General features: G+C 54.3%; 2 protein-coding genes across 7 annotated transcripts; both read left to right on the forward strand.

The window, feature by feature from the left end:
• The first annotated feature begins 98 nt into the window (after positions 1-98).
• PIGO (phosphatidylinositol glycan anchor biosynthesis class O) lies at positions 99-7,842 on the forward strand. 4 transcript variants are annotated; one of them, XM_068551806.1, is made up of 11 exons: positions 99-129; positions 904-1,415; positions 2,020-2,163; positions 2,353-2,476; positions 3,135-3,294; positions 3,506-3,685; positions 3,934-5,458; positions 6,030-6,233; positions 6,451-6,665; positions 7,272-7,342; positions 7,496-7,842. In XM_068551806.1, the coding sequence occupies exons 2-11, from the start codon at positions 905-907 to the stop codon at positions 7,755-7,757; spliced, it is 3,396 nt and encodes a 1,131-aa protein (XP_068407907.1). In that variant the 5' UTR covers positions 99-129; position 904; the 3' UTR covers positions 7,758-7,842. The 4 variants fall into 4 exon arrangements, with proteins under 4 accessions (XP_068407907.1, XP_068407908.1, XP_068407909.1 ...); XM_068551807.1 differs by having other exon boundaries at positions 102-1,415; positions 2,020-2,136; XM_068551811.1 differs by lacking the exon at positions 99-129 and having other exon boundaries at positions 1,335-1,415; positions 1,994-2,163.
• Positions 7,843-7,963: 121 nt separating this feature from the next.
• Positions 7,964-15,410, forward strand: FANCG (FA complementation group G). 3 transcript variants are annotated; one of them, XR_011075093.1, is made up of 14 exons: positions 7,964-9,741; positions 9,937-10,027; positions 10,753-10,884; positions 11,116-11,318; positions 11,825-11,960; positions 12,138-12,268; positions 12,369-12,515; positions 12,650-12,801; positions 13,171-13,237; positions 13,496-13,785; positions 13,937-13,983; positions 14,160-14,315; positions 14,807-14,898; positions 15,028-15,410. XR_011075093.1 is itself a non-coding variant. In XM_068551812.1 (14 exons), the coding sequence occupies exons 1-14, from the start codon at positions 9,646-9,648 to the stop codon at positions 15,134-15,136; spliced, it is 1,881 nt and encodes a 626-aa protein (XP_068407913.1). In that variant the 5' UTR covers positions 7,964-9,645; the 3' UTR covers positions 15,137-15,410. The 3 variants fall into 3 exon arrangements, 2 of the variants coding, with proteins under 2 accessions (XP_068407913.1, XP_068407914.1); XM_068551812.1 differs by having other exon boundaries at positions 14,775-14,898; XM_068551813.1 differs by lacking the exon at positions 14,160-14,315 and having other exon boundaries at positions 14,775-14,898.
• Positions 15,411-15,413: the final 3 nt, after the last annotated feature.

The following is a 15,413-nucleotide window of genomic DNA, read 5'->3' on the forward strand; positions in this document are numbered from 1 at the left end:
CTTGCCGAACTTCCTCGGAGGCGCCAGCAGATGGCGATCGGGACCCCCGAGGGTCGCTCTAGCCGGCGCACGCACCTCTGTGGTGCCAGGCCGCAGGCGCCGATGCTGCACTTCCGGGCGCCATTCAAGGTGAGCCAGGGTCTCCCCAAATCCTCGTGCGCTCGCTTTTGCCCGAAGTTAGGGGCCCTTCCACCCCCCTCAGAGCTCGCAGTCTAGCGGGCCCCGTACCCAGGTCAGGGTGCCCAGCCGGAGGCCGGGTAGCCACCTGAGGAGGCAGAGCCATCCGGACGTCTGGGTCCCAGCGAGGCCCAACTGCCTCAAGACCTCTGCCTCTGCCGTGCTGCGCCGGGGAGGTCGCGCTTCTGGTCTCCTGGCGATCCTGGCTGTCCGGAAGTGGAGTAGGACTCCTTCTCTTCGTCCCCTGGGTCCCCGCCAGGCGGCGCCATCAGCCTGGCCGGGATTCCCCTGCGGCTGCGAGCCCTGGCCACTCCAGGGGTGTTGAAATTGGCGAGGAGAGAGGAGAAACGGGCTGTCAGAAAGCAGTCTACCACTTGGAATAAGTTTCCCTCGTGGACTGTGTTTTCCATCATTAGGATCTCCTGGCGTACAAATTCCTATGCTCCACCCCCGAAGATCCTGATTCAGGGGATCTGGGGTGGCGCCTGGAAATCACCATTTTAAAACAGCTGCTCCAGGTTGATGCCCATAGTCTGCGCACCTCGCCTTCAGAAACGCTGGTATAACTGGTGGAGAGGAACATTGCATTGGGTTGGCTATGGGACTGTTTATCTTCAGGAAGGCTTCCAAGAGGAAGTGATTCTAGCTGGGCTTTGTATTGAGAGACTAGACTGTCTGCTGGTTCTTTGCCTCACAGTTATGAATTCCCTCCCCCGCCACCACCAGGATGCGGAAGATCTCAGTGCTGCTCTTCCTGGCCTGGGTGGGCTTCCTCTTCTACGCCGGCATTGCTCTCTTCACCAGTGGCTTCCTGCTCACCCGTTTGGAGCTCACCAACCATAGCAGCTGCCAAGAGCCCCCAGGCCCTGGGTCCCTGCCATGGGGGAGCCGAGGGGAGCCCGGGTCCTGCTGGATGGCTTCCCGATTCTCCCGGCTTGTGTTGGTGCTGATAGATGCTCTGCGATTTGACTTTGCCCAGCCCCAGCTCTCACATGTTTCTGGAGAGCCTCCCGTCTCCCTGCCCTTCCTGGGCAAACTGGCCTTCTTGCAGAGGATCCTGGAAATTCAGCCCTACCATGCCAGGCTCTACCAGTCCAAGGTTGACCCCCCGACCACCACCATGCAGCGCCTCAAGGCCCTCACCACCGGCTCACTGCCTACCTTTATTGATGCTGGCAGTAATTTTGCCAGCTACGCCATAGCGGAAGACAATCTCGTTAAGCAGCTTACCAGTACAGGTTAGTCGGGCCTCTTTGGTGGCCAGGAGTACCTTGGCAAATTTCTTTAGACGTCAGAGAGCCAGAACTTTGGGTGCCCAGCTGCGTGCTTAACTAGGAGTACAGGAAGGAGAAAGAGACCCTGGCTCTGTATGCAGGGAGCTCAGGTCCGGGCTCTGTCCTTCTGGCGTTTCTAATCTGCATGGGGTATTGGTTTTACTTTGGGCGAGCTCTCAGTAAAGGGGCAGGGGAGAGACGAAAAGAAGATGTGGGTCTGGTATTTTCAAAAGGGTGGAGAAGAGAGCAGAGGGTCCAGGTCCTGTCCACTCACTGACTGGGAAAAAGCAAGATGTACCCAGGAAAAATAGAGCAGCAGAGATGGCCAGGGGCTGAGGACTAGCAGAGCTTTTTATAGGAATAAGTAGTAAAAGGTCTTGGTGGAGTATGGTTACCAGGGAAAGCTTCCTGGCAGAAAATTTTAGGCCTTGAAGGATAAAGAGTTGTTGGATGGAACTGCTGTGCCTTAGAGTGCATAGTTGGGATTTCTGATAGATCTTTAAAAGGCCTCTCCTCTTCCCCCTCCCCTGACTCCTGCTCAGGCTGTGACCCACTCATGTCCCTGCAGGAAGGCGCGTGGTCTTCATGGGAGATGAAACCTGGAACGATCTTTTTCCTGGAGCTTTCTCTCAAGCTTTCTTTTTCCCGTCCTTCGATGTTAGAGACCTACACACAGTGGACAATGGTATCCTGGAACACCTCTACCCAACCAGTGAGCACGGGGCCAGAGGCAGGCCTGACTAAGACTGGGAGCTGGGGAGGGCTATGTCAGTCCACAAATTCTGAACCTCCCATGGATGCAGTGGCCTGGGCTTGTGCCCCTGGACATAGGAGCATCAGAGCCTGGCTGGGGTTGAGGAGTGGGCCTTAGTCCCCTGTGCTCAGGTTCTCTCCTTCACAGTGGACAGTGGTGAATGGGATGTGCTGATTACTCACTTCCTGGGTGTGGATCACTGTGGCCACAAGCATGGCCCTCATCATCCTGAAATGGCCAAGAAACTTAGCCAAATGGACCAAGTGATCCAGTGAGTGTGGGATATTGGCTGGGGGAGTGGGTTTGTGTCTGAGAATCTCATAATATATGGTCCCAAGAGAAAAAAATCTTTATTTGGAACTCTTACTTGGTTGAATTCTGTCTTCTCTAGGCCTTTTTCTGAAGCTAGGGGCCTCATCTGTTTTGAGTAATTTAGCATGTGATTTGGGGCAGTAGGGTTATGACCAAAGAGGTGTTTTTTTGCCAGAGGTCTAGGCCCTACTAGTGGAAGTTATGGCTGGGGGTGAATGGGCCCCTGAAAAAAATCTTTTTTAAATTAATTAATTAATTTATTTTTGGCTGTGTTGGGTCTTCATTGCTGCGCGCGGGCTTTCTCTAGTTGTGGCGAGCAGGGGCTACTTTTTGTTGCGGTGTGTGGGCTTCTCATTGCGGTGGCTTCTCTTGTTGCGGAGCACGGGTTCTAGGCACGTGGGCTTCAGTAGTTGTGGCTCGTGGGCTCTAGAGCACGGGCAGGCTCAGTAGTTGTGGCGCACGGGCTTAGTTGCTCTGCGGCATGTGGGATCTTCCCGGACCAGGGCTCGAACCCGTGTCCCCTGCATTGGCAGGTGGATTCTTAACCACTGCGCCACCAGGGAAGTCCCTGAGAAAAGTCTTTATCCCTACCTCCTGACACATTTCTTGGCCCCCAGGGGACTCGTGGAGCGTCTGGAGAATGACACACTGCTGGTAGTGACTGGGGACCATGGGATGACCACGAGTGGGAACCATGGAGGGGACAGTGAGCTGGAGACCTCAGCTGCACTTTTTCTGTATAGTCCCACAGCCCTCTTCCCCAGCGCCCCACCAGAGGTGAGGCCTGAGGTGTGCTTTGTGTGGTTTTCCGCTATTCAATCCACATCATAATCGTAGCATCCTTGTGGATCCCTCCATTTTAAGCCCCCAAATTCATAACCCTGGGCATCCCCCATTCTTATTTCCTACCTAGGCTCCTATGTCTTCCATCCTAAACACTGACCTCAGCTCTTTGTTGAACCCGTTGACCCCTGTCCTTGTTCTCTAGGAGCCAGAGGTAATTCCTCAAATCAGCCTTGTGCCTACGCTGGCCCTGCTGTTGGGCCTGCCCATCCCATTTGGGAACATCGGGGAGGTGATAGCTGAGGTGTTCTCAGAGGTCGAAGACTCCCAGCCTCACTCTTCTACTCTGGCCCAAGCCTCAGCTCTCCATCTCAATGCCCAGCAGGTAGGTAATGGGCTGGGCTTCCAGGTGACAGAGTTAGGTTGAGCATGGGAGAAGCATAATGACCCACTCTGTTGTCCTTTGTTCAGTCTTAATATCACATTCCATAGCCAAGTACTCCCTCTCTCCCTGTCCTGGACGGAGTTTGGGTCCCTGATTTCTAGGTACCCCATATGGTAATACCTGTCCTTGCCTGTGTCCCAGTTCACGTCTCTGAGCTTTTCCCCTTGGTTTCTGATCTTTTCTGCCAGGTGTCCCGATTTCTTCACACCTACTCAACTGCTGCTCAGGACCTCCAAGTTAAGGAGCTTCATCGACTGCAGAACCTCTTCTCCAAGGCTTCTGCTGACTACCAGCGGCTTCTGCAGAGCCCCCAGGGGGCTGAGGCAGCACTACAGACTGTGATTACTGAGCTGCAGCAGTTCCTGCGGGGAGTTCGGGCCATGTGCATTGAGTCTTGGGCTCGTTTTTCTCTGGTCCGCATGGCAGGGGGTGCTGCTCTCTTGGCTGCTACCTGCTTTCTTTGCCTACTGGTATCCCAGTGGGCAACATCCCCAGGCTTCTGTTTCCGCCCTCTCTTAATACCCATGGCCTGGGGTTTGACTGGGGCCGTAGTGTGTGCTGGACTCCTGGCAACTACTGGGCTGAAGCTGGATTCAGTGGTTCTAGGGGCCATGGCTGCAGTGGGCTCACTTCTGCCTTTTCTGTGGAAAGCCTGGGCTGGCTGGGGAGCTAAGAGGCCCCTGGCAGCCCTGCTTCCCATGCCTGGGCCTGTCCTGTTACTCCTGCTCATTCGCTTTGCTGGTTTCTTCTCTGATAGCTTTGTTATAGCCGAGGCCAGGGCCGCCCCCTTCCTTTTGATCTCACTCATCTTGCTCCTGGTTGCCCAGCTTCACTGGGAGGGCAAGCTGCTGCCACCTAAGCTACTCACAATACCTCGCCTTGGCTTTCTGACCCCAGCAGGCCCCCCACGTCACAATGGCACGCATGCCCTGGGGCTTGGAGTTGGGTTGCTTTTATGTATAAGGCTAGCTGGGCTTTTTCATCGATGCCCTGAAGAGACGCCTGCTTGCAGCTCCTCTCCCTGGCTGAGTCCCCTGGCATCCATGGTGGGTGGTCGAGCCAAGAATGTGTGGTATGGAGCTTGTGTGGGGGCGCTGGCGGCCCTGTTAGCTGCCGTGCGCCTGTGGCTTCGCCGCTATGGTAATCTCAAGAGCCCTGAGCCCCCTGTGCTCTTTGTGCGCTGGGGGCTGCCGCTGATGGGACTAGGCACTGCCGCCTACTGGGCCTTGGCATCAGGGGCGGATGAAGCACCCCCACGTCTCCGGGCCCTGGTCGCTGGGGCATCAGTTATGTTACCTAGGGCTGTGGCCGGGTTGGCTGCTTCAGGGCTCATGCTGCTGCTCTGGAGGCCTGTGACGGTGCTGGTGAAAGCTGCAACGGGTGCTCCACGGACCAGGACTGTCCTCACTCCCTTCTCAGGCCCCCCCACTTCTCAGGCTGACCTGGATTATGTGGTTCCTCAAATCTACCGACACATGCAGGAGGAGTTCCGGGGCCGGCTAGAGAGGACCAAATCTCAGGGCCCCCTGACGGTGGCCGCCTATCAGTTGGGGAGTGTCTACTCAGCTGCTATGGTCACGGCCCTCACCCTCTTGGCCTTTCCACTTCTGCTATTGCATGCAGAGCGCATTAGCCTTGTGTTCCTGCTTCTGTTTCTGCAGAGCTTCCTTCTCCTGCATCTGCTTGCTGCTGGGATACCCATCACCACCCCTGGTAAATACATATCTCAGCCCTGATTCATCCAGGGACAGTAGTGATGTGAATTCAGCCCTTCTTATTTTCAGGGAGGTGTTGCTCCTCAGGTTCTTCACCTTGATACAGAGTCTCACGCCCCAACAGTTGAGAGGGTCTTCCTGATGTCCTGTCTCTTATCTGCTGTAGCCAAGCTAATTGATCCCTCCCACTGGCTTTCAGGGCCAGCAGGGTTCATGGAGGAGGGAGACAAACAGTACTCCAAGACTCAATTCTTATGGAAATGCTGCATCCTCGTGAGCGCATTTCCTGATTCTCCAGTGATGAGAGTGGTGAATTACAAGTATATTCACCACTCATAGTGAGCTGTGTGTATATGAGAGAAAGAGGCTGACCACAGATTAGAGCAATGGGGCTTTGTGCCACGGAGGGAATTAGAATAACAGAGTGTTGACTATTAGAAGCTTGGAGTGATGGGCATGCTCGTGTGTAAGAGACAGCACTGAGGTAGTAGGTGTATATGATCTTGGGGCAGTGGGCTGTGGGTTAGGGAGTGAGACGTGACTGTAAAGAGGCATATCTCTTCCCCCAGGTCCTTTTACTGTGCCTTGGCAGGCAGTCTCTGCTTGGGCCTTCATGGCAACACAGACCTTCTATTCCACGGGTCACCAGCCCGTCTTTCCAGCTATCCATTGGCATGCTGCCTTCGTGGGAGTCCCAGAGGGTCATGACTTTACCTGGCTGTCTGCTTTGCTGGTGGGAGCCAACACCTTTGCCTCCCATATCCTCTTTGCAGGTACCTCCTCATTCCTCCCTTGCTTCCATTGTTTACTCTGGCTTCGTGGAAGGAAAGGAAACCCCAGGATTTGAGTGGGGAAATGTGATTTTGTTAGATCTTGGGCACCCCTTGGCCTTTGCTAATTGGAGGCTGAGCCAACTAGGGTAGTTGGGGGCCAGGGTGGCCTGGTCCCTGGGTCCTCCATTGATTCTAGCCCTGCCTTCCTCTGAGGCAGTAGGTTGCCCATTGCTCCTGCTCTGGCCCTTTCTCTGTGAGAGTCAAGGGCCCCGGAAGAGGCGGCAGCCCCCAGGGAATGAAGCTGAGGCCAGAGTCAGGCCTGAGGAGGAGGAGGAGCCACTGAGGGAGATGCGGCTCCGGGATGCGCCTCACCACTTCAATGCAGCGCTGCTGCAGCTGGGCCTCAAGTACCTCTTTGTCCTTGGTATTCAGGTGGGTGCAGGGGAGAGATCATGGAGTTAGTTTTCTCATGCATGTACATCACATTCTTTCACACTTTGCCAAAACCCTAGGAGAGAGCCTTGACCGAGGTGTAGATAAGTGAAGTGATTGCCCAAAGGCCAGTGGCCTCAAATGGCAGTATTAAGACTTGAACCTGGGTCTCCTTCATCCTAGTCTTGGATTGTTTCCTCTCTACAAGCTAGATCTGGACCTGATGGTTGCATCCGGGGATTACTCCATTAGTGGACAGACTGGAAAAGCTGAGGTGGTGGCCGGGATTCTTTCCCAAGCTGTGATCGTTGATCTTCTTTTCCTTCAGAGGCAGAAGGTGTGACTCTGACATTCCCTCCACCCTGGGAGGCAGAGCCTGAGTGTCAGTGGCACAGATGAATAGTGCTTGCCCAAGGTCACACTGCAAGTCGTGGTTGGGCCAGGAAAAGAATCAGGTCTCCTAACTCCTAGCCCAGGGTTTTTTCCCACTGACACACACTACTTTCCTTCCCCTTCCATTCTTCACAGGGACCTGCAGCAGTTCTCTGTTTGACCTGCTTCCTCCTCCCCTTCCTTAATAACTTGACCCCTCCTCTCTTCCCTTAGATTTTGGCCTGTGCCTTGGCAGCCTCCATCCTCCGCAGGCATCTCATGGTCTGGAAGGTGTTTGCCCCCAAGTGAGTGGATTTGCTTGAGAAGTATTGGTGTGGGGGAGGGGGAAGCTTGGAGCAAACAATGAACATCCAGAGTGGACAAGGTTTCGCCTCAGCAGGGAAAAGGCTCTAGGCCTCCTGTCTGTGTCCTTTGAGATTCTCTACCTTTCTTTGCAGGTTCATTTTTGAGGCCATGGGCTTCATTGTGAGCAGCGTGGGACTTTGCCTGGGCATAGCTTTGGTGATGCGAGTGGATGGTGCTGTGAGCTCCTGGTTCAGGCAGTTAGTTCTGGCCCAGCAGAAAGCTGGAGAACAGTCTAGCCTGGTCTATACGGGTGCTGGATCATCTGCAAGAGAGGCTCAGTCACACCTCTTACCACCGTGCAGCCAGGATCTACTGGCATCTGGGACTTCATTATTTTATAATTCAAAATCATAGTGGAGCCTAATCCGTAACTCCTGCTTTGGATACATCTGAGAGACTGAGGGGCTGCCTCCGAAGTGGAATAAAATAATGATGTAAATATGTGTGTCTGAGGTGTGGGGGAGCCCCCACTGTCCTGTAGGGGATATGAGGAGGGTCAGTCTCCCCTCATCCAGGCACAGATGGGATCAGCCGTCTTATGGAGACCTGGCCACATCTGAGAACCGCTGGGAGGTGGTTGGAGTTGTCTGAATTCACTTCTCCCAACTCTTCCCAAATCACTACTGTTATTCCACCTGCCATTTTCCTTTGCCATGGAACATATTTTATTAAATTCTTTTGCTTTGGCTGATAACACAGATGGCTGAAAAGACAGGCCCAGGCATCATGGAGCACACAGACTTTCACTGTCTAAAGCCCCAATAGTGCTGTATCTCCTCCTCCTCAACTGTGTCCTTTCATTTCAGAACACCCTTCGCCCTTCACGTCTGTGGAGGCTTCCCTGGTTTCCCAACCTGTGCTGCCTTTTATCAGACCTACTCACCCATCTAACACACCTTGTCCCATTGATTATTCCTGACTTGAAGCCAAAATTGTATGAATCTAATGCTCCTCACACGTCTCCTGTGCCCTCCATCCACCTCACTACTCCTGTGTCATGTTGAAGTGCTGGCATGAAATCCTCATGGAAACATCCATCAAAGAAGTGGGGAAGAGGTTCTGAGAAGGGTCAGGACTGGGGTTTGAGGTTTGAGGGTGCCCAGGACAGGAAGAGATGAGACCACTGAAAGATGACGTATATGATTTGCAAATAATTTCTCCCATTTGTGACTTTTGAGTTTTCTTTTATTTCTTTTTTTATTGAGGTATAATTGACATCTTTGAATTTTCTTTTTTTCCCAGTTTATTGAGATATAATTGACATACATCACTGGATATGTTTAAGGTGTCCAGCATAACAGTTTGACTTACATCTTTGAATTTTCTTGATGGTGTCTTTGTAGCACAAGAGTTTTTAATTTTAATGAAGTCCAATTTATCCATTTTGAGTTGACTTTATAGTTGGCAAGTGTCGCAGCTTGTTTCTTCTTTGCTTACGGATCTCCAATTCTCCTACCTCCATATGTTGAAAGGACTGGGCAGGTATATTTGAGCAGGGCAGGCTGCACAGGCACAGGGCTGCGCTGCCAGCTAGTCGGACTGCATGTGGTTGAGCAGACTGTGGTGAGCGTGTTGGTGCTCCATGGTGAGCAGAGATAGGATGGGCCGATTACCGAGGGCCTCGGTCTCAGGTCAGTTCTTTTTGAAGACACTTCTGGGGCTGGACCTTTCGTGGCGGCTCCCGGCGGTACTACAACTCCCAGCGTGCATCGCGCGGGCCAGCCCTCCGCGGCGGGGTAAATCCCCGGCCGACCTGGATGTGTGGCGGCGAGGGAAGGGCTGATCCGCGGGTTCCGGGTTTTTGAGGTCGACTTAAGGCTTTGGCCTCCGCGAGGGCTGAGCAGCGGAACGGCGAGCCGTAAGACCTACCCACTCAGACACGCCCCCGGTCTCTGGCCCGCCTCTGCCTTCCTCTCTGGTCTGGCCCCGACTCGTTTCTTCTTCCAGTTTCCCGCGGGGAGTAACCCTTGAAGACGACCAACCGCAGCCGAGCATTTTGCCGGCCGGGCCAATCAGAGGCGCGGGTGGAAGAGGCGGAGGTAGAATCCCGGCCAGGCGGCCGGTGGGGTGTCCGTTTCTCCCGGAAAGGGTAGGCCGCCCCGGCTGGAACCCCGAGGGGAGCAAAGGAGCCTTGGCGGGGTGCGGAAGTGTACGGGCCTCTCCGCTCTCAGTGGGGCGTCGGAGGGGCCAGGCTTACCCTTCAGCGGCCCCCTTCAGGTGTCTGGGCCCAGCCTCGGCCGCCATGGCTCACAGGACCCCTCCGGGCTCTTCAGCCTCTCACGCCAGCTGCCTGGACCTGTGGAGGGAAAAGAATGACCAACTAGTTCAACAGGCCAAGGTAACGCGGTTGCTGGGACCCTCTCTTTGCAACCCCAAAATACCAGGAAAGGGGTATGCAGTGGATTTACCCTGGCCGATGGGGAGGGGCTGAGCGTGACCTCCCCTAAAGAGCCAGAAATGGCTGGAGAACGACATCCCTTGCCACAGCTGCAAGGGGAGAGGGAAGGACTGTACCCCACCCCACATTTGTTAGGTTGCTCAGGACTCAGGTCTGTCTCCGAGGCGACAGCAGTTGGCTCAAGATGCACTGGAAGGGCTCCGGGGACTCCTCCATAGTCTACAGGGTAAGTAGCGCTCTCCCCAGGATGGTCACTCCCCTCCTCCACAGCCAGAGACCAGTTCCTCTTCTGCATTTCTGGGATCGAGGAGATTACTCAGGGGGTAAGGTGTTCTGTTTAAGGCACAGACAGGACTGGAATGGAATCGTTTTTATACAGGTGAATCTCTCTCCTTACTCACACACACACACACACACACACAGCAGCAGCAGCATTTGAAGAAGTGGTCTCCAGGATGGTCTATTTGGAAAACCTTCTGCGCTTTCCAAATTCTCTGTCCAAAGGGTGGATTCTTTTTCTTTTTTCTTTTTTTTGGCTGCGTTGGGTCTTTGTTGCTACGTGCGGGCCCTCTCCAGTTGCAGCGAGTGGGGGCCACTCTTCGTTGTGGTGCGCGGGCCCCTCATTGCGGTGGCTTCTCTTGTTGTGGAGCACGGGCTTTAGGTGCGCAGGCTTCAGTAGTTGTGGCTCGCGGGCTCAGTAGTTGTGGCTCGCAGGCTCTGGAGCGCAGGCTCGGCAGCTGTGGCATACAGGCCTAGTTGCTCCGCGGCATGTGGGATCCTCCCGGACCAGGGCTCGAACCCGTGTCCCCTACATTGGCAGGCGGATTCTTAACCACTGCGCCAGCAGGGAAGTCTCCAAAGGGTGGGTTCTTTATTGAGGCCATTTTGGTTGGGGTGGGGTGATCTCTTTCACCTGAGAGTGGTCTGTGAGACCAGCATTTGTTGCTCCAGGGCTCCCTGCGGCTGTTTCTGTTCTCCCCTTGGAACTGACTGTCATCTGCAATTTCATTACCCTGAGGGCAAGCCTGGCCCAGGGTTTCACTGAGGACCTGGCACAGGATATCCAGCAGGGCCTAGAGAGAGGTGAGGGCCAGAGATTGCCTTCCATGCCCCTGCCAGCCTCAGGCTGGGCTTAAGTTCTTGCAAGGGGGATAGGAGGAGCAACATAATCTGTCACCTCCACGGAGATGCCCTTCTCTGATCCTCCATGTGCTCCTCGGACCAGGAGCGCCTTTGTGACCTTTGGGCTCCTGCAGAGAAGAAAAGCCAGAGATGAGGTCCCACCTCAGCTGTATGTGTGTGTATACTCTACAGTGCTGGAGACCCAGGAGCAGCTGAAGGCCAGGCTGGAACATGGGCTCAGGGGGCTGTGGGACTCCGTCCTCCATGTTTCCTCCCTTCTGCCGGAGCTGCTCCCTGCCCTTCACCACCTTGCTGGCCTGCAGGCTTCCCTTTGGCTGAGCACTGACCGTCTTGGGGACCTGACCTTGCTGCTGCAGACCCTGAATGTTAGCCAGGTAATTCAGGCAGTGATCTGGACCTAAGGGTCTCTTTCCTCCTCCCACCCTTCCTAGCTGCAGTATCATCATTATGTGTTGGAAAGGCTGTTGGGTTGGTGTTCAGAAGACCCAGGTTTTCTCAGGGACTCTTAGGTGACCTTGCTCTGGTTTGTTCCTCATTGGAGGGGTTCTCTTGGGAGCTTGATTATCTTGGGTAGAATTAGAGCTCTCGTGACCTTGCTGAAGTCACCTCCCAGTCTCAGTCTTTTCATCAGTAACCCAAACATGGTCGTTGCCCTGTGTCCTCGTGGGCTGATCCTGAGTGAGGAGACTCATTAAAATAGATCATCTCTGCCCCAGGTTTTTCTTCCTCCCTTTATCCTTGCCTCACAGCTATCGATCTCTTAGAATTGAGGGAACAAGAATCAGGAGGATCCTTAAGTTCAGAGTCCAGCCAGGGTGGACTGAGATAGGTGAAGGGGTAGTTACAGGCTTGGAACCTCTGATCATCCTTCTTTCCCCAGAGCGGGGCCTCTGAGGATCTGCTGCTGCTCCTGAAAACTTGGAGGCCCCCAGCTGAGGAGTCAGATGCTCCGTTGACCCTGCAGGATGCCCAGGACTTGAGGGGTGTCCTTCTGACAGCATTTGCTTATCGCCAAGGCCAGCTAGCAATCTGACTTGTCCCTTCCTCCCCACTCCCTGTCTTAAGGGGTCCTCTGGGCTCATGTCTTCTCTATCCTCTACCCTTCAGCTCAGTAGAGCTTCTCTGTGCTCTTCTTCCCCATCATACCCCCTGCCCTATTGGCCTCTCTAAGCTCACACCCCGGTTGCCCACAGGCCTCCAGGAGCTGATCACAGGGAACCTACCCAGGGCACTGAGCAGCCTGCATGAAGCGGCCTCAGGTCTGTGCCCACGGCCTGTGTTGGTCCAGGTGTACACAGCCCTGGGGACCTGTCTTCGTAAGATGGTAAAGACAGTCCTAGGGTGGGTTGGGGAAACCAGGGGTGTTAGGAGCAGCTTTCTGCTTTGTGAGGGTAGCTGAGGCTTGTGTCCTCTCACCCCTCTAGGGCAGTCCACAGAGAGCTCTGCTGTACTTGGTTGCAGCCCTGAAAGGGGAATCAACCTGGGGTCCCCCGCTTCTGGAGGCCTCCAGGCTGTATCGGCAACTGGAGAACACGGCAGCAGAGATCGAGTGTCTGGAGCTGCTGGTTGAGGTAAGGAACTGTGTCGGGTGAAGATACGGGGACTGCTGAGATGCTTGTGTTGGGGTAAGTAGTCAAGGTGTAAGTAGAAGGAAGTATGGGTCCCAGAGATTATAGATATACGTTCTTCTTTTTGTTCTCTTTAGGCCTTGAGTGTCGCTCATATCCCTGAAGCCCCACAGCTTCTCATTGAAGTAGAGTTACTACTCCCACGACCTGACCCAGCCTCACCCCTTCACTGTGGCACACAGAGCCAGGCCAAGTACCTGCTAGCAAGCCGATGCCTACAGACGGGAAGGTGAGGTCCACCTTGCTCACCTGAGCTCCTCTTCCCACTTCTGGCACCTCCCCTGTGCTGTGACTCTGCTTCTGTTCTTACGAGTTGGGGGGATGGACAAGTCAGGGGCAGGACATGGGTCCCCACTCTCAGCTTCCTGCCTTGCTGCTGGACCTGAACTGAGGATTCTTTACCCAGACACTAATCTCCTGTATCTTGAAAACTCTAAAGTCTTCTCCCAAATCCAGTCTGTAAGTAGTAGAGATCCATACTGAGCCAGTGTTGGAGTCCCCAAACCTCGCCCTCCCCACACCCCAGGGCCCTTAGCTAAAAGCCCTTGGAGTGCCCTGCTATGGCCTAAGGTGAGACTCATGGGTTATGACTCTTCAGGGCAGAGAATGCTGCAGAACATTACCTGGACCTGCTGGCCCTGTTGCTGGATGGCTCGGAGCCAAAGGTGGGTATGTCATGTTGCTCTGCAATGGGGTGGGAGGGTTGGAGTCTCCTTTGGAGTAGCGCAGGACTGCTTTTTCCTGACTTTTCCTCTGCTGTTCTTTCTGTCCAATCTGGGGCACCAGACTGGGAGGGTTCCCAGAGCAAGGGGGATCCGGGCAGCAAGCAATGGGTGGTCTCTGCATGATACCAGAGCCTGGTGAAGAGGTTGGGGGTGGTGGCTCATGTCTCTTCAAGACACTGCATTCTCCTCCCACCCCAGTTCTCCCCACCCCCATGCCCCCCAGGGCCCTGTGTGCCTGAGGTGTTCTTGGAGGCAGCAGCAGCGCTGATTCAGGCAGGCCGAGCCCAGGATGCTTTGACCGTGTGTGAGGAGCTGCTTAGCCGCATGTCATCCCTGCTTCCCAAGAGGCCCCGGCTGTGGGAAGATGCCAGAAGAGGAACCAAAGAGTTACCACACTGCTCACCCTGGGTCTCTGCCACCTATCTGCTTCAGGGCCAAGCTTGGGTGCAACTGGGGGCCCAAAAGGAGGCAATTAGTGAATTTAGCCGGTGAGCCCAGGAAGCCAACCACGACCCTCCGGGAAATGTGGAGGGATAATTTTCTAATTGGAACCTGAGTTGGTGAGCTCCATTCTTATCTACTCACCCTAGAGTTTCTGAGGTTGACTCTTCTTTACCCCTGCTCTGTGTCCCACTTCAGGTGCCTTGAGCTGCTCTTCCAGGCCACACCCAAGGATAAAGAACAAGGTGATTTAGACTCTCAGTTTTCCTCTGTGGTGGTGGTGGTTTCCTCTCCATGTGTCCTAGCCCGCCAGGAGATTTAAGAGAAAGGGACTCCAAACACAAGAGATAGAGAGGGGACTTGAGGTGTTGGTGACAGTGTGGCTGGGAACACATGTCTTGACTTTGGGAGTGGTCCCCAGGGCCGGCTTCCAGCTGTGAGCAGGGGTGTACATCAGATGTGGCACTACAACAGCTTCGGGCAGCCGCCCTGATTAGTCGTGGACTGGAATGGGTGGCCAGTGGCCAGGATACCAAAGCCCTACAGGACTTCCTTCTCAGTGTGCAGGTGTGCCCAGGTATGTACATGTGCAAGACATCAACTATGCACAGATGCGTAAGGACAGAGAGGGCCGTGGGGGAGGTACTTGGGGATTAGTGTAAGAGTGATGTTCCTTGATAGGAGGGGTGAATGGGGTTGTGCCTGTATATATATAGGGATATATCCAGGTGTGCAGACATATGCAAGACATATACAAGTGTGTATGAAGGCCTCTCAGGAGTTCTCTAGGGTTCCCAGTGTCTTCAGACACAGAGACCATAACTGTGCTGAGAATGTGTTGGGCAGGAGCAGGGTCAGCTGAGCCCTTTGTCCTGAGCAGGCAGTGCCCAGGGATAGGCATGGTTGGCAGTGATGTACCCCTGGTACCATGTAGGCAAGACACTTCCCTGCTCTAGGCCTTAGTTTTCCCTTTTATAAAATGATGCTTAAGTCTGTGTCAAGTTCTAAGGCTCTCTACTCTGGGGTGGGGCTACAGGTAATCAAGACGCTTCCTTTCACCTGCTTCAGACTCTGAGGAGGCTGGATCGGAGGGATGAGGCCACTGCTCTCTGGCGGAGGCTGGAGGCCCAAACTGAGTTGCCACAGGAGAATGCTGCATGGTGAGGCTGAGAGGCAGCTGGCGTCCTGGAGTCCTTGGGCCTATTGGGAGCGGTGGTGAATGAAAGGGAGGGAATGGCTGCGCAGTCTTCTGCCTGTCCTCCCTTAGACATCACCCTTTTTGGTTTCAGGTCTCTCCCCCTGTACCTAGAAACCTGTTTGGGCTGGATCCATCGCCCTGACCGTGAAACCCTTCTTGAGGAATTTCGGACGTCTCTGCTGGAGACTCGTGACCTGTAGCTGCCACATTTCAAAGAATCTTAGCTGGGGCCTCAGTGGGCCATCTGTGGGGAGGGCTTTCTGCTACACCGTCCTTGGGGAACATGGCTGGAGCTGACCATTCCAATATAAGTCTGGCATTGGAGAGGCTGGTGGTAGTTCTCCAAAATTTGGTCTGGTTACTGCTGTTCTGGTTCCAGAAGAAGCCCCCCTTCCACCAACAAGGCATTGACTTTGCTCATAGCACGTTTTTTCCTGTTTCCCTTTTCATGTGTTGAGTAAAATTTCATGTCTATCT

This window comes from Eschrichtius robustus, chromosome 10, assembly GCF_028021215.1.
Source record: "Eschrichtius robustus isolate mEscRob2 chromosome 10, mEscRob2.pri, whole genome shotgun sequence".
Classification (NCBI taxonomy): Eukaryota; Metazoa; Chordata; class Mammalia; order Artiodactyla; family Eschrichtiidae; genus Eschrichtius; species Eschrichtius robustus.

Coding starts and splice junctions, on each gene's coding strand:
- PIGO (XM_068551806.1), top strand. CDS start 905: ATGCGGAAGATCTCAGTGCTGCTCTTCCTGGCCTGGGTGGGCTTCCTC. Junction 6,666..7,271: donor TCTTTGTCCTTGGTATTCAG/GTGGGTGCAGGG, acceptor CTCTTCCCTTAG/ATTTTGGCCTGTGCCTTGGC. Junction 7,343..7,495: donor TGGAAGGTGTTTGCCCCCAA/GTGAGTGGATTT, acceptor CTTTCTTTGCAG/GTTCATTTTTGAGGCCATGG.
- FANCG (XM_068551812.1), top strand. CDS start 9,646: ATGGCTCACAGGACCCCTCCGGGCTCTTCAGCCTCTCACGCCAGCTGC. Junction 10,885..11,115: donor CCAGCAGGGCCTAGAGAGAG/GTGAGGGCCAGA, acceptor TATACTCTACAG/TGCTGGAGACCCAGGAGCAG. Junction 14,316..14,774: donor CAGTGTGCAGGTGTGCCCAG/GTATGTACATGT, acceptor GTGGGGCTACAG/GTAATCAAGACGCTTCCTTT.